Genomic DNA, 21,538 nt, shown 5'->3' with positions numbered 1-21,538 from the left:
GGACTGGATTCTGCACACTGAATTCTAGACAGGACTGGATTCTAAACACCGGACTGGATTCTGTACACTGAATTCTAGACAAGACACTGGACCAAAAAAGAAAAAACTACTATTTAGCTTTGTTTCTTTTTTGTTGTATAGCTGGTGATAATGTTAGGTTCCTGGTGCTCAGAACAAGGGAGATGTTGCGTAGTGAGTCCTGAGCACCAGAACGTGATGCTGAAATAAGGTGTGGTGTGCAAATAGCCCCTAGCACCCTACCTCCATTGTTTCACCCGTGTGGTCAGTTCACGCCTGAGTGACTATGGTTTCTTGGGCCCACGGCAGCTGCGTTTGAAGGGCGGATTAGGTCTGCCAAACTCCGACGCCCCCAGGTCTTAGATTGAGACAAGGCGTGAACCGAGACAGGATGATAACAAGGGGACCTCTAACTAAAGCAAACAGAAGGCTAGGGGCTACTAACAACCCTAAAACTAAATATATGTGCGGCACGCCGCCAAAGGAAAAGAACAACCAAGGAAATGCTGTCCACTCGCCGACACAATACTGTTGTGTACCGACGGTGACAGCATAAGCAGAACCCTCTGCAAAACACCAGTAACAAATTATAACCAAAGAATACTGCGGCCTAGGCCGACGGACGCGGCAAAGCCGCTACTCACGGAACTGGTACAAATACTGGCAAACGGACAGGAACCCCCAATGCAGCCGACACAGACTCTCAGAACCGGAGGACAGGTAGAATCCCAAACGACAGACCGGTGGACACCAAGAAGCCAGACACTCGCCCAGGCACAGACAAAGCCACAGGACTCCTGGACAGGAACGCTTCACGGCAGGACACAGGTTCAGACACTGGAATCGACACAGGAACCGACACTCAGGAACCGACACTGGAAGCAGCTAGACAGATACTGCTAGACAGGAGCTCAGGAACTGGCAGAGACTAGCTCAGAACTCAAGAACTCTGGAACTCAGGAAATATCACCAGCGTCTGTGAATTGCACTGAGCCAGAATATAACAGAGAGTCTTAATTAATTATGTCGTGCAGCTGCCCTGCTGCACAACTGAGAGGTGCAATCAACAGACAGGTGAGGCTGAACACATGGGAACAAACTGCAATTACACAGACTCACCACCGGCAACAAACAAGAGTATTCTTAAACCAGAGCAACGGGAAATCCTGGCCTGCAAGACAACTATAAACATAAAATAGGAATGAACCACTACCTGTGGTTCATAACACCCAGTCTGCATTTCTTCAAAGTCCAAGTTCTTCAGCCTCGTCTTTTCATCACAAACCACAGTCTTCATTTCTTCAAAGTCCAAGCTCTTCAGCCTCGTCTTTTAATCACAGTCTTCAGTTCTCCTTTACCGGAGTTCTTCAGCTTCACTCTTCAAGTCATTTAACCATAGACTCTAATTCTTCCAGTTTCATCAATTTCTCCAATATTCGTGTACAGCCTGTTATTCATTAAAACTACAGTTATCTTCCTTCGGAGTCCTCCTTCTCTTTACGCCCTCCGGCCAACGTTAACACTTAGTTTGGCCTCCACCCCATGAGGAGGAATTACATTCAGCCACCTTGTTTACTCTCCTCACAGGTAGCTGTCCCTTCAGCCAAAACTCGTTTGTCGGAACCCCAATTTACGCCGAGCATGACAGTCGAGAGTTGATGTGGGCCTACGCCTAGACTCCATAAAACTTCAGATTTCAGCCTTGTCTATTTTCTTTCAGAAACAATTGGCTTCTCTCCCTGAGGTCCAGACGTTCTTGAAAGGTGTTCTTCATATCCAACCTCCCTTTGTGCCTCCCACAGAACCTTGGGATTTCAATTTGGTTGTGAGATTCCTCCAATTGGACTGGTTTGAACCGTTACAGGAGGTAGACGTAAAATATCTTACGTGGAAGACAGTCACGCTGTTGGCCTTGGCTACGGCAAGGCGCATATAGGAGCTGGGGGCGTTGTCTCACAAGAGCCCCTACTTGATTTTCCATGAGGACAGAGCTGAACTCAGGACTCATCAGCAATTCCTTCCTAATGTGGTGTCGGTGTTTCATATCAACCAGCCAATTGTGGTTTCGGTTGTTACTGACAACTCTGCTACTTCAAAGTCTTTGGACGTTGTAATGGCTTTGAAGGTATATGTAAAGTGAACTGCTTGTCACAGGAAATCAGACTCGCTGTTCGTTCTATATGATGCCAATAAGATTGGGTGCCGTGCTTCAAAGCAGTCAATTGTACGCTGGATCAGGCTCACTATCCAGCATGCTTATTCCACCACAGGTTTGCAGATTTCAAAATCTGTACAAGCCCACTCTACTAGGTCGGTGGGTTCCTCTTGGGCGGCTGCCCGGGGTGTCTCAGCATTACAGCTCTGCCGAGCAGCTACTTCGAACACATTTGCCAAGTTTTACAAGTTCGATACCTTGGCCTCTGAGGACCTTCAGTTTAGTCAATCTGTTCTGCAGGAACCTCAGCACTCTCCCACCCGGTTTGGGAGCTTTGGTACTTCCCCATGGTACTAAATTGGATTACCAGTATCCCAAAGGACGTAAGAGAATATAGGATTTTAATTACCTGCCGGTAAATCCTTTTCTTGTAGTCCGTAGGGAATACTGGGCCCCCGCCCGGTGTTTTGTTCTTCCTGCAAGGTTACTTGTTTAAGTACTGTTTGGTTCAGCCGTTGCTGTCCCTGTTTTCAAGTTTGGTTAGCATGGCTTTCCTCTTGTTCTGGTTGTGCTGGTTCGAAATCTCACCACTTTCCTTATCTATTTCCTTCTCTCAAAGTATGTCCGTCTCCTCGGGCAGTTTCCTAGACTGAGTCTGGTAGGAGGGGCATAAAGGGAGGAGCCAGCACACATTATCAAACTTCTATAGTGCCCATGGCTCCAAGTGGACCCCTCTATACCCCATGGTACTAAATTGGATTCTCAATATCCCCTACGGTTACGAGAAAAGGATTTACAGGTAGGTAATTAAAATCCTATTTTTTTGTTTCCAATTAGGCGCTAGTGCCGCTGGAGGTAATTTGATAGGAACACGTGCAGTTTACATGCATGCGCCGGTCAGTGACAGCCTCCCTGCCAAAAGAGTGAAAATTGCCGGACAGGTGAATTAACACTCTCCCTCTAACACTTGTCCATAGTAATACATGCCGCCATTACAGGAACCTGCTTCGCCAAGCTTAATGGGCAAAGCAGGTCCTTACAAATAATGGGAGAAAGGGCAGAGATTATTAATCTACCCCATTATATTTTAGATTATTACATTTTATTGTTGACTAGTTAAAAGCTTGTCAAAATGACAGTCAACTGGGCCGGATTAAAGGGGGGGGGGGGGGTGCTCGCTACTCACACAGGATCTGCCGGGTTTCTGGAAGTCTTGCGGCTGGGAGCCAGGGCTCTGTCATACTGAGGTTGTAGTATTAGCCTTTTATATATGTATATACTGTAGACGCTGTATATCTGTAATGGGCAGGCTATATTGATGCTGCAATATATACACAAGTACTGGTATGTGTAAACTCACCAGTCCCTGCACAGCTCCAGGCCAGTTTGGGGGTAGAGAACACCAGTAGCCACCAGCAGCTGGCTGCAGGGGTCTGGGCATGGCCTGTGCGGGGTGTGGGAGGTGCAAGCACAGAACCCTTCACCGACACGCAGTATATATAAAGCAGCCTATTATATGCCTCATCACCCACATCTGCAGCCCCAGCGCCGACCCCTCTGCCTCCCGGTCACAGCACTGCTCACCTCACACAGGCTCTCACCACTTCCTGACGGACTAATTCACCTTCTCCCTCTGCCAGTAAGTGGCCACATGTATCCCCAGTGGCTCCACTTTCAGTGCTGAAGGACCGTCTTGTGGTTCCTGCATCCGTTTCCTGATTACTGCTGCTACTTGCTGCCGAGTCCTGGGATGGCATGTAGCCTGGGGTTGCAGCATAGTATATGGTGGGTTATGGAGGTGCAATGTGTACATAGGGGCAGTATATGGTAGGGGGTGCAATGTATATAGAGTATGTGTGTCTTTGTTCCAAATGGAGCTCCGTTGGGTGCCCTCCAGTGGTCACTGGCATCACCACAGAAGTGAGGAGCAGTGTCAGCCTTTTAATCTTTTATACATATAGATTAATTTAACTGTAAGTGGAAATCAGACGAATGAATAGAAAATCCAGTCAATTTTTTATATAAATGGCAACTGCCACATCAAAAACCTATCTCTACCCCTACTCTCTCTCTCTCTCTCTCCAGCACCCTCTCTCAGGGCCGGATTAAGGTCTGTGGGAGCTCCTGGGCAACAAACTTGTGGGGCCCCCTATGAATAAAATTATACATATACAAGCAAAATCCAAAAACCCGGCACTCGTGGAAGCCTCCTGTTTGCTTTAACGGATGCCCTCCAATGTGAGCCACTACGTGCAGACAACATATAAGGATCCTCTGCGGCGGCACTCTGTCTAATAATAAAAGGACTCAAGACACAGCTTTTTCCGGCTATGAGTCCTTTTATTATTAGACGGTGTGTGTGTGTGTGTGTGTGTGTGTGTGTGTGTGTATATATATATATATATATATATATATATGTAATGTGTGTTTTTGCTTCATTCCAGCACTCCCCTGGATGCGTGATATGCTCCGGTGCCCTCCAAGAATAAATGCAGAATACTTTTTCCAATCCCTCTGAGGGAAAAACAGCGGCACAGAGGCTTGGTTTAAAAATTGTATTAGAGTACAAACAATGGCCATCATTTCGAGTTGATCGCTCGCTAGCTGATTTTAGCAGCAGTGCAAACGCTAGGCCGCCGCCCTCTGGGAGTGTATCTTAGCTTAGCAGAAGTGCGACCGAAAGGTTAGCAGTTCTGCTATAAAATATTTTCATGCAGTTTCTGAGTAACTCCAAACCTACTCCTACCTTGTGATCACTGCAGACAGTTTAGTTCCTGATTTGACGTCACAAACACGCCCTGCGTTCGGCCAGCCACTTCCCCGTTTCCCCAGGCACGCCTGCGTTTTTACCTGGCACGCCTGCGTTTTTTAGCACACTCCCTGAAAACGCCCAGTTACCACCCAGAAACACCCACTTCCTGTCAATCACTCACCGATCAACAGAGCGACAGAAAAGCGTCGCTCGACCTTGTGTAAAACTGCATAGTTTTGCGTGAAAGTACTTTGCGCGTGCATACTGCGGACCGTACTCATGCGCAGAGATGCCGCTTTTTCACTTAATCGCTGCGCTGCATCCGAAAGCAGCTAGCGATCAACTCGGAATGAGGGCCCATGTATTCAATGTTTCAGGGCTATATATCTCAGCGTTTCAAGTCTATAGCCCTTTTATCAAGACCTTGATAAAAAGGTAATGATAAAAGGGTTACCACTCTGAAACGTTGAACTACACTGCTGGTTTCAATTTATTCTATTCCTAAATTGGGACCTGGAGTGCCATTACCATTGTATGTATGTATGTGAATTAAATGTATATATTCACATGCATACTTTCATTGCTGCTCACCTCTGCAGCTCTTCACAGTGTCAGGGTCCCCAGCACCGATGATCTGCTCCAAAACAGGCAAGAGGGGGGAGACAGGCGGTGACACGGGAGACACTGACTAATCCAACCGCTGACTGCCGCTGAGTTCCACTGGATGCCTTGGCCAGCCACGCTTATCCCCTCCGGCCGCTTTGGCCGCGCGCTAGTAGTCAGTGTCTCGCAAGATTTTACGTCAGAATCCCGCGAGACTGCAGTAAAGCTTCTCAGCGGCCGCTGCCAGGGAACAGCTGCGCCGCCAAAGAGGGAAAACCGGAGACAGCTAAATGCTGCTGTAGTCCGGTTTTAACTTAGTAGCAGTGAGGAGTCTGAGGGACAATGTGTGGGGGCCCCTAATGTGTGCTATAATCCGGCCCTGCCCTCTCTCCATATTCAGCAAGTGTGAAAGTCAGATTAATATTTTTAATTAGTTAATTAGCAGCAGGCTGTAACATCTCCCTGCATGGTCACTTTCACATTTAGTCCGTGTGGCAGCCTCTAGTTCCCGCCGTCACACATAACAGCGGTGAGGAGCAGCCTAGCCTTTTATTATATATGATACGCTGGCACCTAGAACCCTAACTTGTGCTGAAATAACCACCTCCTGTTGCTGGCTACATCCTGCTGCACACACTGCATACTGTCGGCCATAGAAGAGAAGGCATTGCGGCTACTCCATTTAAGGAGCAAAAATCCCAGCTCTACCTGCTCTATTTCAGACCACCCTTGGTGGTTAGCCATAGCCGCCACCCCCTGAGGGTTAGCTTTAGGGTAGGGGACAGGGAGTGGGGGAAGAAATTCTTACCCACTCCGATGTTGGGATCTTCACAGTCGGGATGTAACAGTGAGCAGGCATTTCCATGCAGCTGTAGTGAGATGCATTCAGCAGAATAGGAGAGAGCAGACTGACTGCATGATTTTTCCACTTCCCCATTGTATGATTGTTATCTTCTTAATTTAATTTATTTTAATAAAAGAAACAAATATTTTAAAGCTTATCATTAAAAAGAATATATTCAAAGAATAAAACATAATTTTAATTATATTAATCTGCTGCTATTAGGGTAGTAGCACAAGTGCTGCACGTGATACTTGGAAACATCCACCTGTTTGTCCATGTAATATATATCATACTGCCATACATTCAGGTATGTGAAATCAGGATCAAATATCCACACCCCCAGTCCACCCAAACACCATCCTGTTCGCCCATTTTGGATGAAACTCCGACTACTTCTGCCTTTGATGTTTGCAATTGGGACACATTAGATGTATAAGTATATCAGAGTCACAATTCAGTCTTTCAGACACTGTAATGCGCTTACCTTTAGCTATAGAATTGACAAGAATAATGGGGGAGACTGGAAAAATAATAATGAAATTATCAATCTTTTCTCCAGCAGGGTCCACAGGTTATCCACAGGATAACAAGGGGATATGATGAAGCAACAGCGGATTTGCACCAATTGGTCAAAGCTTTCCAGCCTCCCAGCATGCAATGGGTCCATCCATATATCCCCGCCTCCTGGCTCAAGCAAATCAGTTTTTTGTTTGGTGCGGCAGGAGCCGGACCATGGTCAGAGGGCTGCTGGTTTTTAGCAGCCCTAAGCTTTCTTATTTTATTTTTATAGTCTTACTATTTTTTTTGACCAATCTTTCTAAACAGCATCTTATACGTACCTTAGAAAGAGTCGCTCCAACAACTCTCCGCCAGGTCGCGACAACGCTTACCCACGAGGACAGTGCTGTTTCGGCGGGCGTCTGTGTCGGATATACTAGCAGGTCCAGCAGACATTACCAGGCTGTGGCCAGAGCACGGGGAGAAGGTAAGGTATCGGTTCCACTTAGAAGGGGAATATGGACACAGCCGCACTGTTTTGGGAGGAGACCACCAAACAGTCGCTGACGCGGCTGCCACCTCAGGTGCACCAGCGCTAGGCCTTAGGGATCCTAGACTCCAGGAATGGTATGAGGCCGCGATCCCTAGGGTTGATGTCAGCATTGGGGAGTCAGACGCTCTCCTGGTCGCCCCTCCCCCCAGTTCATGACCAGTTTCCTCCGAGTCTCCCGCCATGAAATGTTTCCCGCTTCCATCTCAGACACTGTACACGAAGGGGACACAGTCGCAGCATAGGTGGCTGTGTGACTGGTGCATCTGTGTTCACTGAGTGTCTGTGTTCACTATAGGTACATGGAGCGGCAGTGTATACTAGTAGCCTCTGGATCCACTCAGCATTCGCTAACGTATTGATCGGTCCTGGAAGCGATGTGATTCTCCCTGTATTCCAGTCTACTGAGTATGGGTAATACAGCACTAAGTCTCTATCTACCTTTTTGAGTATGAATAGTTAGATAAGTGCCTATTGCTTATGAGTCTGTATACATTTACTGTTGTTTCTTTTGCAATGCGTCTGAATACGGTAGATCTGTTTAAACATGATTCAGTAATATGTTCTCCTACATACCTGAAATGTAGTTGATGATGTGCTCATATTGCTTATTATACTAATGTATAACATGTGACTGACTGCTAGTGTGATTTCTGACTTTACTATATTCTGTGAGTTTGGTTCTATTCCGATCCTCAATGCTGGTGCATGGGTAGGGTCGGATTGTATGTCACTTTAAAAAGCTTAAAGTGATTACAGTCACAAATTGTGTAGTACACTGTGGAAGTGTTGATTATTTATCATGTCTAAGAGGGTCATTCCGAGTTGATCGCACATAGCAACTTTTTGCTGCTCGTGCGATCAACTAGACACCGCCTATGGGGGAGTGTATTTTAGTATAGCAAGGCTGCGATTGTTTGTGCAGCCCTGCTATGCTAAAAAAGTTTTGTGTGAAACAAGACTAGCCCTGCAGTTACTTACCATGTGCGATGGATCCAGCGATGAAGGTCCCGGAATTGACGTCAGACATCCTCCCTCCAAACGCCTGGACACGCCTGCGGTCACTGCTCCACTCCTAGAAAACAGTCAGTTGATGCCCTGGAACGCCTTTCACCTGTCACTCTTCTTGCGATTGCGGCAGCGATCGCTTTCCTCGTTATTCTTGTCATTGCCCAGCGAGCAACGACGCGTGTGCGCATTGCGGCCGGCACACATGCGCAGAACTGACCTGTTTGCACCTCTGCGACAAACAGCAGCATGCAAACGGGTTGGAATGACCCCCTAAGAGCGGCAAAGGTGAGGAAGATACACTCACAGCAACACCAACACTTATATCATGTTTGTCTTGCAAAGCTGTGTTATCCTCTCAGGATTGGTTAAGGATGGTTTGTGTGCAAATTGTTTTAGCTTTCACCAGGGATTCTTGAAAAATACAAGACAGATTCAGGTGCAGGTTGATGCACCTTGGGCTATATTTGGACAGACTTTATCCACTATAGCTGAAAAGATAATTCCTCCAACTCCTGTACCGGGGATAGGTTACATGATTAACCCTTACATGCAGCTTCCCAGTTGTGGTGTATCACTTCCAGCAGTTGCCTCTCAAAAGAAACAGGCTGATAAGCCAGTGGTAAGTAAATCTTCATCCTCAGAGGTTACAAATGGTTCAGACGAGGATTCATCAGAGGATGAAAGCTCAATTAATTCTACTTCGGCATACGAAGAGGAGGAAGGTCTCAGCTCAGTGGATATAGCTGAGTTAATTATAGTAATGAAATCCATTCTATCCTTAGAAGATTCAGCAGAGCCTGTGTTAAAAACCAAGGCACCTGTGTTAAACATCCCAAAACAGTTAAGACTGAGTTTTCAGGGTCCGATCATCTGTCGGAAATCATGGAAGAGGCTTGGGATACGCCTAATAAAAAGTTTAGAATTCCTAAGACATGGAATTCCAATTTACCTCTTCCAGCTGGGGATTGTTTAAAAGGGGAGGTGGCTCCTAAAGTAAATATGCTTGTGATTTGATTAGTGCGAAAATCTACATTACCTTTGCCTTCAACATCATTAAATGATGTCACGGATAGGAGAGTGGGTGGTTTTTTTAAAAAAACATTTTTTTTCCCTATCTGGAGCAGTCATAAGACCAGCCATGGCTTTAGCTTGGATGGCAAAGGCAGTGGCTGCCCGGGCTGATGCATTGGAGGGGGATTTTTCAATAGCATCTAGAGAGCAAAAATCCCATGTAGCACATATAAAACAGGCTGCAATGTTCTTGGAAGAAGTAGCATTGGATATGGGTACCATTGCCTCCAGGGCATCAGCTTCAAGAAGCACCCTCCTCGAAGGTCTTTTTGTACCAGCCCGTCTTGGGTAGAGACGAAGGCCAGGGCTTTGCAAGAGGCAGTTCAGAAATTGCTTCAGTCAGGAGTAGTCATTCCAGTTCCTCATGCACAACGAGGACAGGGGTTGTACTCCAACCTATTTTTAGTTCAGAACCCAAATGGGTCATTTCGGCCCATTCTCAATCTCAAAGTGCTGAACAAATACATTTGGGTACCTCGGTTTCACATGGAGACTTTACTTTCCATTATTTTGGCCATGGAGCCAGGGGATTATATAGTATCCCTGGATATACAGGATACTTACCTACATGTTCCTATAGCACTGTCCCATCAGTGCTATCTCAGGTTCGCTATCCTCCAACAGCATTTTAAGTTCCTAGCCCTATCTTTTGGGTTAGCCACAGCCCCCAGAGTATTTATCAAGATTATGGTGGTAATGGCAGCTTATCTCCGCCAGCAGGGGATAAGAATTTCTCCATACCTCGACGATCTTTTAATCCTGGCACAGTCGCAGGAATCGCTCCTATGTCATCTGCAACAGACAGTAACGTGTCTGCACATGCACGGGTGGCTCATAAATTGGGCAAAATGGTCTCTGATTCCGTCACAGCGGATGACTCACTTGAGGGCTGTACTGGATTCAAGTCTTCAGAGAGTAAATGTTACCTCTGAACAAGATATCTAAGGTTCAGTCAAGGATTCAGGACTTGCTACACAATCAAAAGGTATCCATTCATGCAGCAATGAGTGTGATGGGTTTGATGGTGTCAACATTCGACATGGTGGAGTATGCACAATTCCACTCGAGGCCTCTGCAGCGTCTGATTCTGGCCAAATGGAAGGGGTTGCATCAGACGATAAAAACACAGACTATGGTTCTTACTATAGAAGTAAGAAGGTCATTAGACTGGTGGCTACAGACATCCCATCTGGACAAGGGGAGACCCTTTTGGGTATCAGATTGGGAATTTCTGATGACAGATGCCAGTCGCCAGGGCTGGGGAGCAGTGTCAGGAAGGTTGTGGTTCCAGGGGCAATGGACCAAGGAAGAAGGTTGCTTGCCAATAAATATATTGGAACTTTCGGCCATAGACATGGCACTAATTCAGGCAAAGGACATTCTTCTGGGAAAACCAGTCCAGATCCGCTCAGACAATGCAACGGCAGTAACGTACCTCAACCATCAGGGAGGAACTCGCAGCCGAAAAGCGATGAAGGAGGTAAGTCACATACTAAAGTGGGCAGAACTTCATCATCCAGCCTTGTCTGCAGTGTTCATTACGGGAGTCTTAAGCTGGGAAGCGGACTTTCTCAGTTGACACGCCATTCAGGCAAGCGAATGGGCTCTACACCCGGAGGTCTTCCAGACTCTGGTAGACAAGTGGGGGTCCCATCTGAACAACAAAGTTCTCACATACGGGTCAAGATCAAAGGATCCCAGAGCGATCTTTGTGGATGCCCTGTCGGTGAGATGGGACTTTCATATGGCTTATGTGTTTCCTCCAATCACCCTATTACCCAGGGTGGTGAGAAAGATAAAGCAAGGGAAAGCTGCTGTGATAGTAATAGCTCCAGCTTGGCCAAGAAGGCATTGGTACACCGATCTGCAGAGAATGTCGGTGGATGCTCCACTTCTGCTCCCTCAACGTCCAGATCTACTGATACAGGGTTCTTGTTATCACAGACATCTGGATCAACTGTTTTTGACGGCGTGGCTCTTGAAACCTCTATCCTGAAGTCAAGAGGATTCTCACAACAGGTAATTCACACTATGTTCAGAGCAAGGATGCCTTCCTCAACTCGCATTTATCACCGAATTTGGCAAACCTATATTTATTGGTGCAGTGCAGTACGTGGATCGTACCTGTGTCATGAGAAAAACAGATTCTCTTTTCATTCTCTACCGATTTCACAAGAGAGGATGGCCTGCTGACAAGCAGACACTGGCAAGATGGCTTCGGATGACGATTTCAGAAGCATATTCTCAAGCTGATCTCCCTGTTCCGGCTAATGTCTCTGCTCACTCTACTCGTAAGGCAGGTCCATCATGGGCAGCACAATGTGGTGCTTCAGCAGAACAGATATGTAAGGCAGCCACATGGTCTTCCATTAACACATTCAATTAGACATTATGCCATGAATACCTTTGCCTCTCATGATGCTGAATTCGGGCGAAGGACTCTCCTGTCCAATCAGGAGCATCTCCACCACTAAATTGCTTTGGGAAATCCCATTGTTATCCTGTGGATAACCTGTGGACCCTGCCGGAGAAATATACGTTGTGGTAAGAACTTACCGTTGATAACAGTATTTCTCCTAAGTCCACAGGATCCACAGGGATCCCACGCTGGCGTACCTGGTTTGAGGATCCTTTTATTCACTAACCTCTTCCTTCTTGTACGGAAGGGTGTGCATGTGTGTTCTTATTGCCTGATTAGGGCTATCTATGATGCTCCTGCCTTGAGCTTTGGAATACAAATGATTTGCCTGAGCCAGGAGGCGGGGATATATGGATGGGCCCATTGCATGCTGGGAGGCCGGAAAGCTTTGACCGATTGGTGCAAATCCGCTGTCGCTTCATCATATCCCATTGTTATCCTGTGGATCCTGTGGACTTAGGAGAAATACCGTTATCAGCGGTAAGTTCTTATGATAACGTATATTTTTCATGCAATTTCTGTTTTATATTGTGTATAATTTATTGCAAAATGATACTGATAATAATATGTTGACTATGTACCTGATAAAAGTTGGATACAGCTCAGCATTCACCAAACAAATCATCTCATAGGACAGTGTAATACCCATTCTGCTCACACATCCCAGCGTTACTCTAAGCCAATGTAATCCTGCACATTATAAACATAAAATTGATGTCAGTCACAATGTACTACACTGTTTGTCGAGTATCCTTGTTCAATAATTACCTCTCTTTTATGACTTTACAATACAACATTTAAGAACGTCAGACATAGGGGGAGTGTTATCAAATCTAAGTGGTTTGATTGCATAACATCACACTGCCACAAATCTGAGTACTTGCTCTCATTACCTACAGCCAGGTCTGCCATCAGAAGGGTCCAGGTGGTACAGCAGTGAGGGGACTGGACTACCTCAGGGGCCCACCATGACCTGAAATTTGAACTATTTTTATTTTAAAGACAATGTTTAGATACTAGTCCTTGGAGGAGGTACCACATCACCTGATGAGCCATATACTTCATTTAACTGATTGGACTCCTCCATACTACTGTGTCTTGTTTCATCATTGTGTAATTATTACTGTGTGATATTTATAATTGCAACCCTATTACTAGCAAATACAACGTGATATAAGTGCTCCCGCATAGATAACGTGTATGTAATTTATTATATTAATATGTTGCTGTTTTGTTATCCAGGTTCAGTTCAGCCACTGCTGCTGGAAGGCACATTCATTGGGTGTCATTTATAATGGATATATAAAGTGATAGCGTATGTGTACATGGGAGGTTACAGCACTTTTTTTAGTGTACGGCTGTATATCTGTGCAGTTGTTTTTTGTCTGGGCATGTGTTTCAGTCGCCCCGTGCATGCAGCACTATTTTGTATGTACAGAGTTGCAGTATAGATTTGGATGCACGGTATCAAAAGTGAGCATTCCTGAACATTGACTGGGAAGTAATAGAGGGTGAGACCTGGGAGCCAATCAAACAAGCCTGCCTGTGATCCAATAGGACTTTTTCTCACTTCAAAGGGTTACATCCAATGATTACATAGTTATCACTAGTGTTAACCCCCTAATAGGATGCAAAATCATCATAACTTGGGTAAATATATGAGAAGTCTTGCAATACCTGTTCTGTTTTTGGTCACCCTGAGATTGCAAAGAACAGAAAAAAATATTCAGTTTTAGATTTTTCAAAAATATTTTTATTTTATTTGTATTATTGGAAGCCCAAATCTAGTATGTACAGCCACTAGAGAAAGGAAAATAGGCCTCCCACCTCAGATAAATTCATCTATTAATAATAATCATCCTCATAAGAATATAAACCTGTTTTACAAAATTGTTTGTCATACACTACAAGATAATCTGTTTATGCACTGAATTATTAAAAATGTTTATATAGTAAGTTGCAGATTGTGTATAGCTCAGTAGTTCCTAAACTGTTTGCCTAGGCAACTTGCAGTGATGTGAGGCCCTTGCAATGGTGCCTTGGTTTGGTGGTCCAGGACCAAATCAATCCATTTATGGTCAAAGTGATAGGCAAAACCAGTGCTGGTGGCTGCCAATTATAAAACATGTGGACAATCAGAATCAAAAGTTGACAGGTAGGCACAATTTCTCTAGCATTCATAAGGGATATTGGGGGTCATTCCGAGTTGTTCGCTCGCAAGCTGCTTTTAGCAGCTTTGCACACGCTAAGCCGCCGCCTACTGGGAGTGAATCTTAGCATATCAAAATTGCGAACGAAAGATTAGCAGAATTGCGAATAGACACTTCTTAGCAGTTTCTGAGTAGCTCCAGACTTACTCGGCATCTGCGATCAGTTCAGTGCTTGTCGTTCCTGGTTTGACGTCACAAACACACCCAGCGTTCGCCCAGACACTCCTCCGTTTCTCCAGCCACTCCCGCGTTTTTCCCAGAAACTGTAGCGTTTTTTCACACACACCCATAAAACGGCCAGTTTCCGCCCAGAAACACCCACTTCCTGTCAATCACATAACGATCACCAGAACGAAGAAAAATCCTCGTAATGCCGTGAGTAAAATACCTAACTGCATAGCAAATTTACTTGGCGCAGTCGCACTGCGGACATTGCGCATGTGCATTAGCGACTAATCGCTCCGTTGCGGAAAAAAAATAACGACCGAACAACTCGGAATGACCCCCATTGGGGAGACTTAGGGGGTAATTCCAAGTTGATCGCAGCAGGAAATTTTTTAGCAGTTGGGCAAAACCATGTGCACTGCAGCGGGGGGCAGATATAACATTTGCAGAGAGAGTTAGATTTGGGTGGGTTATTTTGTTTCTGTGCAGGGTAAATACTGGCTGCTTTATTTTTACACTGCAAATTAGATTGCAGATTGATTTCACCACACCCAAATCTATCTCTCTCTGCACATGTTATATCTGTCCCCCCTGCAGTGCACATGGTTTTGCCCAATTGCTATCAGAATTCCTGCTGCGATCAACTTGGAATTACCCCCTTAGTACGATGGGGTATAGAAGGGAGCCAAAGGAGCCGGTGCACTTAAAATTTCTTCACTGGGAGTGCTGGCTCCTCCCCTCTATGCCCCCTCCCACAGGTAGTTTAGAAAAAGGTGGCTTCAATTTCTTTTAAACTTTTATTATTTTCGGTATACTGTTTGGGCAACTGCATACCTGCACCATGGGAGTTGGGGGGGACAGTCACCGGCCTTGCGAGGTGTCAGAGCCGCTTCCCCGCTGCAGGACCACCGTCCTGAGAGGTTGTCTGTTCAGCGGGGCACTGCGCCTTAGCTGTCGCAATCGCAGCACGCCCCACACCCCTAACATATGCCTGAAGGTGACGACTGTGGTGAGTACAAGCCAGGGGCCCAGCTAGTGGGGTCACCCGGTTCATGGTGCGGCTGAACGCGGGCACGGTATATGGGACCCTCCTGGGGGGACCCACTAGGGCCCCCGTTTAGACTGGCTAGCGGTGGCTTAAACTAGCACTTGTGTGATGTTTTTTAACAACATAGGAGACATTGGGAGTGATTCAGACCTGATCGCACACAGGCAGTTTTTTGCAGTGCTGCGATCAGGTAGTTGCCGCCCACAGGGGAGGGGGTAAACGCTGTGCAGTGGTGCGATCGCTTGTGCAGAGAGCTGCACAAAAAAGTTTGTGCAGTCTCTGCACATCTCAGGACTTACTCAGCTGCTGCGACAATCCGGCCTGGAGCTGACGTCAGGAACCCTCCCTTGAAACGTCTGGACCCGCCTGCGTTCGCCCGGACACTCCTTAAAAACGGTCAGTTGACACCCAAAAACGGCCTCTTCCTGTCAATCTTTTTGCAATCGCCGGTGTGATCGCTTTCTTTGTTAGATCTGCCACTGTCCGGCGATCCCCGTTGCTGGCGGCCGATGCACCTGTGCATTGTGGAGCATACGCATGTGCAGTACAGACCCGATCGCACAGCTGCAAAAAAGCTAGCGCGCGGTCGGGTCTGAATGACCCCCATTGCCAGTATAAAAATCTCTGTAGCTCCAGCGCCATTGGAGGGGCGGAGCTACCTCAGAGCGGGACCAGCGACATTTTGCCACCTTCCTCTGCTTAATGCAGCAGCAGCAAGTACACACAGCTCCTCCTGACTCACAAGACACACTGGAAAACTGGTACAGGGTGTAGCAAAGGGGGAGAGCCGCTATTGTACACAATCTGTGTCCTATACAGGACAGAAATCATTGTGATATAGTAAGCTGACAGCCTCACTGGGGCTGTATAGCTGGGGTGTGCTGGTCTTCTCTCTCTGTATGTCTTCTCTCACATACAGTAAGGGCAGGCTTGCTAAGATTACTGTGAACATGGGTAAACACCAACTATGCAGTGTATGCCACACTAGATTCTCTACCTTATCATCTGATTCTGTTTCATGTGAACAATGCAGCCAATCTTCACAGCTCAGTGAAGGGGCTGGGGGAGAGGGACCAGAGCCATCCTGGTTATGGGATTTTAAGACTATGATGTCTGATATGTCATCACAACTCATTGCTAATGTTCAGTAAACTCAGCTACTGCAACAGGCTGTTGCAGACTTAGCTGCTAGGGCAGATGTTACACAGCACCCCCTCCCTAACTCAGGACCACAAAAGCGTGGTTTGCCTGCTCTGATTCAGATGAGGAAATATAGGAGGATGGGGATGACTTGGATTCCGTTAGTGGGGATTCCACTTCTGCTCAGAGTATTGAACCCCTCATTCTGGCTATATGGGATGTGTTAAAGCTCCCTCTAGAGGACGCTGCATCACAGCAGTCATTTTTCTTTACACAAAACAAGCCTAATGTCACTTTCCCTAATTCTGCAGTGTTAGCTGACCTATTTAAATTAGCCTGGAAAAATCCAGACTATTTTTGCACACTTTCCCATTTGCTCCTGAAGGTAGGAAATTCTGGGAAGAGCCCCCGGGAGTTGACGTCTCAGTCTCTCAACTGTCAAAAAAGGCGGTGCTGCCTGCCCAGGGCTCCTTAACCATAAAGGACCCTGGGGACAGAAAGATAGAGACTGCACTAAAGTCTATCTACACAGCAGCAGGTGTATGGCAAAGGCCAGTCATAGTGGGTTGCTGGATTGCCTATGCCATGCATACGTGGGCTACTCCATTTCAGGAGGGCCTCTCCAGGGACATTCAGGACACTGCACGCATCCTGTGTGACTCGCTCAAGTTAAGGGCAATATTAATGCTAGGACAGCTGTCATGGCATTGTCGGCATGCAGGACCTTGTGGTTGTGTCAGTGGATAGCAGATGTAGAATCCAAGCGTAGTGTGGAATCCCTCCCCTTTTTCTTGGGAATGGCTCTTTGGGGTCGAGTTGGATACGTGGATTTCCAAAATCACTGAACAGAAATATACAATTCTCCCCTCTGGGGCCCTGCCAGCTAGGCGTTCCTACCCGAGTTGTCTGTTCAGTCCTTTCGGTCTAACAGATTTCGATCTAAGGCCAGGTGTGCCTCCAATGCGAATAGAGGCACCAGAGGTAAGACAAAAAGACCTGCAAACAACCGTTCTCGGGAACAGAGTACCAGTCCCCAGCATGACATGCCCACCCACCCCGAGGGTATTTCGAGGTGGGAGCTCAACTGCGTCACTTCAGCTGCATCTGGGAAGTTTCCTTCCAGGATACCTGGGTCAGTGACCTCATTTCTCAGGGCTACAAGCTGGAGTTTGACGGTGCTCCTCCCCAACGCTTTTTCAAATCAAACTTGCCATCTTTGGAGGATACGCAAGTTACATTGCAACTGGCCATCCAAAAGTTGGTCCAGTCCCACGTCATTATTCCAGTACCAATACCACAACGAGGCAGGAGTTATTACTCCAACCTGTTTGTGATACCGAAGCCGGACAGCTCAGTAAGGCCCATTTTGAATCTAAAGTCCTTGAACCCTTACCTAAAGGTTTTCAAGTTCAAAATGGAATCCTTGAGAGCAGTGATTGCGGGCCTGGAAGAACAGGAATTCATGGTTTCCTTGGATATCAAATTCATATTCCTATTTAGCCACCTCATCAGGCTTATCTGAGGTTTGCCCTGCTGGAAGACCACTACCAGTTACAGACACTGTCCTTCGGCCTGTCCACAGCTCCGAGGGTATTCACAAAGGTAACGGCGGAGGTGATGTTCCAGGTCCAGGGGGTCAATGTTGTCCCTTACCTGGATGATTTTCTGATAAAAGCAAGATCCAGGGAGCTTTTATTGCTTCATATGGACCACACTATCCAACTTCTGTCACACCATGGGTGGATTCTCAATTTACAGAAGTCCCACCTGGAGTCAACTCAGCGGCTCCTGCTCCTGGGGATGTTACTGGATACTGTGGCCCAGAAGGTGTTCCTTCCGGAGGACAAAGCGAGAACACTATAGAAAACACATGGTGCTCCGACCTGCTCAAGTATCAATCCATCTCTGCATAAGATTGTTGAGGAAGATGGTCACTTCATACAAGGCGATTCAATACGGGAAGTTCCATGCCATATCAGAACATTTCAATTGGATCTCCTGAGAAAGTGGTCCAGATCACATCTACAGATGCACCGGATGATACGGCTGTCAACTCAGGCCAGGATTTCCCTCCTGTGGTGGCTGCAGTCCTCCAATCTCCTGAAAGGCCGGAGTTTCGGGATTCAGGATTGGATCCTCCTCACAACAGATGCAAGTCTGAAAGGATGGGGAGTGTCACCCAATGGGGCGCAGTTCCAGGGCAGGTGGTCAGCTCACGAAGCCCTCCTTCCGATCAACATTCTGGAACTTAGGGTGATCTACAATTCTCTGCTTCAGGCCTCTCCTCTGCTCAAGGATCACGCGATCCAAGTACAGTCGGACAACGCCATAGCAGTGGTGTACATCAATCGGCAAGGAGGGACAAAAAGCAGAGCCTGCATGCAAGAGGTGTCAAAGATACTCCTCTGGGCGGAAAGAAATGTAAGAACAATGTGGGCAATCTTCATTCTGGGAGTGGACAACTGGGAAGCGGACTTCCTGAGTCATCACCATCTCCACCTCGAGGAGTGGGGGCTCCACCATCAGGTGTTTCGTCAGATCATCAACCGGTGGGGCTGACCACAAATAGACATGATGTCTTCTCAACTCAACAAGGAGCTTCACTGGTATTGCTCACAAACCAGGGACCCTCAGGCGAGGGCAGTAGATGCACTGACGTCGCCTTGACCTTACCGGCTGGTCTACCTGTTTCCACCGATTCCGTTGCTCCCAAGGGTGCTCAAGCGAATCAGACATCAAGGAGTCCAGGCAATTCTGATTGCCCCGAATTGGCCTCAGAGGGCGTGGTACACAGATCTTCTGGACATGTCCATCGAAGACCCTTGGCCTCTACCACTAAGAAGAGATCTTCTTCAACAATGACCGTTCGTCTACCCAGACTTACGGCGACTTCCTTTGAGGGCATGGAGGTTGAGTGAAACATCCTAGCTCACAAGGGCCTTTCCAAAAAGGTTATTGCTACCATGACGTCAAAACACTATCATCATATCTGGAGAAGATATGTCTCCTGGTGCGAGGAACACACGTATCCACCTGCAGAGTTCCACTTGGGACGTTTCTTACGTTTCCTGCAGGTTGGTGTGGATAAGGGCTTATGTCTGCATTCTGTTAATGTCCAGATTTCAGCTCTCTCAATTTTCTTCCAGAAGAAATTGGCACTGTTGCCAGAAGTTCAGACCTTCTTGCAAGGGGTACTCCATATATAACTACATTTTGTGCCGCCTACGGCACCATGGGAATTTAATGTGGTTTTGTAATTTCTACAGTCATCCTGGTTTGAACCTCTGATGATGGCAGAAGACAAGTACCTCACGTGGAAGATGGTGATGTTACTGGCCGTGGCTTCTGCTAGATGTGTCTCAGAATTGGGGGCTTTATTGTGTAAAAGTCCATGCTTGGTCTTTTACGAGGACAGAGCGGAGGTCCGCACTCGGCATCAGTTCCTGACGAAGGTTGTCTCTGCGTTTCACCTGAATCAACCTATTGTGGTTCCGTCAAATTCTGACGCTTCGGAGGCATTGGATGTTGTGCGAGCCTTGAAGATCTATGTCAGGCGGACGGCTCAGATCAGAAAGACGGATTACTTGTTCATGCTCTATGATGCACAGAAAAAGGGTTGTTCCCACCCATTCTGGAAGCTTTGGGACATCCCCATCATACTAAGGGCCTAATTTAGACCTGATCGCAGTCCTGAAAAATTTTGCAGGGCTACAATCAGGCACACTGGCATGTGGGGGGACGCCCAGCACAAGGCTAGTCCGCCCTGCATGTCAGCCCCCCCCCCCTGCAGAAGTACAAAAGCAACGCACAGCTGCAATGCTTTTGCACTTCAGGAGTAACTCCCAGCCAGTGCAGCCTTTGCGTGCTGGCTTGGGAGCTTCTCGTGGCTGTCCAGGTCACAGGGGCTGCGTGTGACGTCAATCAGGCAGAGGCAATCGCTAGGCAACGACAGCCGAAGGATCGCTGCGCTGTTATGAACGGCAGCGTGCGATCAGGTCAGAATGACCCTCTAAGTCTCCCCAATATCCCTTATGGATGCTAGAGAAAATAGGATTTTAATTACCTACTAGTAAATCCTTTTCTCGTAGTACATAAGGGATATTGGGCGCCTGCCTCAGTGCGTTGACTTTTCTGCAGGTTTTCTTTTATGTGTTTACCTGTTCAGCTGTTGCTGTTGTTACCAGCCATTGCTGGTTGTTGTATGTTAGTGGTGTGCTGGTGTATAAATCTCACCACTTCTTGTTATTACAGTATGTTCCTTCTCTCATATATGTCCTTTCTCCTTCGGGCACTGTTTTACCTATAACTGCCTGTGGAAGGGGGCATAGAGGGGAGGAGCTAGCACACCCAGTGAAGAAATTTAAAGTGCACCGGCTCTTTTAGACCCCGTCTATAGCCCATTGTACTAAGTCTCCCCAATATCCCTTATGGACTACAAGAAAAGAATTTACCGGTAGTTAATTAAAATCCTATTTTACTTAACCACTTGCCTGGCATGGTCGCATCAGATGCAACCACACCAGCAAGTGCTTTATCTGACCTGGTCGCATAGAATGAGCCCAGTCAGATAGACAGTGTGTGCAGCTGCCTCCCTGCACCCTCACCCACTGTTTGCCTAGCTGCCGTTCATTGCTGATCGGGCAGCATGACAGGACCCCCACCCAGCGGCTGCAGACAGCAGCAGCCACCGGGAAAGTGTAAATGAACACACACACCCTCCCCAAGCTTCCCTCTCCCCGTGTTACCTAGGCGCTGTCCTGGATTTTAAAATGAAAGCTGCGATGTTCCGATGTTTGGGGAGGGAACTTTAAAAAATATATAAATATATATATATATATATATATATATTTTTATAAACTTATCACTGTGGATAAGTTTAAATACATGTTCTCACCTAATTCACTCATAAAAAAAACCCTAAAATTTCAAACCTTTTTTTGGAGAGAAAAAATTATCAGTTAAGTGTAATATTTTTCCCAAATTTGTCAATAGAAAACTTTTATCCTAAGGTTGCTGTAAGACAAATGCTGATACTGTAGGGCGCCGTGATTTAA

The 21,538-nt window shown here is 46.7% G+C and overlaps 1 protein-coding gene across 1 annotated transcript in view; it reads right to left on the bottom strand.

The window, feature by feature from the left end:
- The window catches only part of LOC134910143 (solute carrier family 22 member 2-like), a 176,230-nt gene that overhangs the window by 58,301 nt on the left and 96,391 nt on the right, over window positions 1–21,538 (bottom strand). The window contains exon 8 of the mRNA XM_063917833.1: window positions 12,503–12,611. Within this exon, the coding sequence (XP_063773903.1) occupies window positions 12,503–12,611 (109 nt within the window). The remainder of the gene's footprint in view (window positions 1–12,502; window positions 12,612–21,538) is intronic.

The sequence above is a fragment of the Pseudophryne corroboree genome, chromosome 4 (assembly GCF_028390025.1).
Source record: "Pseudophryne corroboree isolate aPseCor3 chromosome 4, aPseCor3.hap2, whole genome shotgun sequence".
NCBI lineage: Eukaryota > Metazoa > Chordata > Amphibia > Anura > Myobatrachidae > Pseudophryne > Pseudophryne corroboree.
The sequence above is the reverse complement of the archived record's forward strand: the minus strand, read 5'-3'. Positions and strand labels throughout refer to the sequence as shown.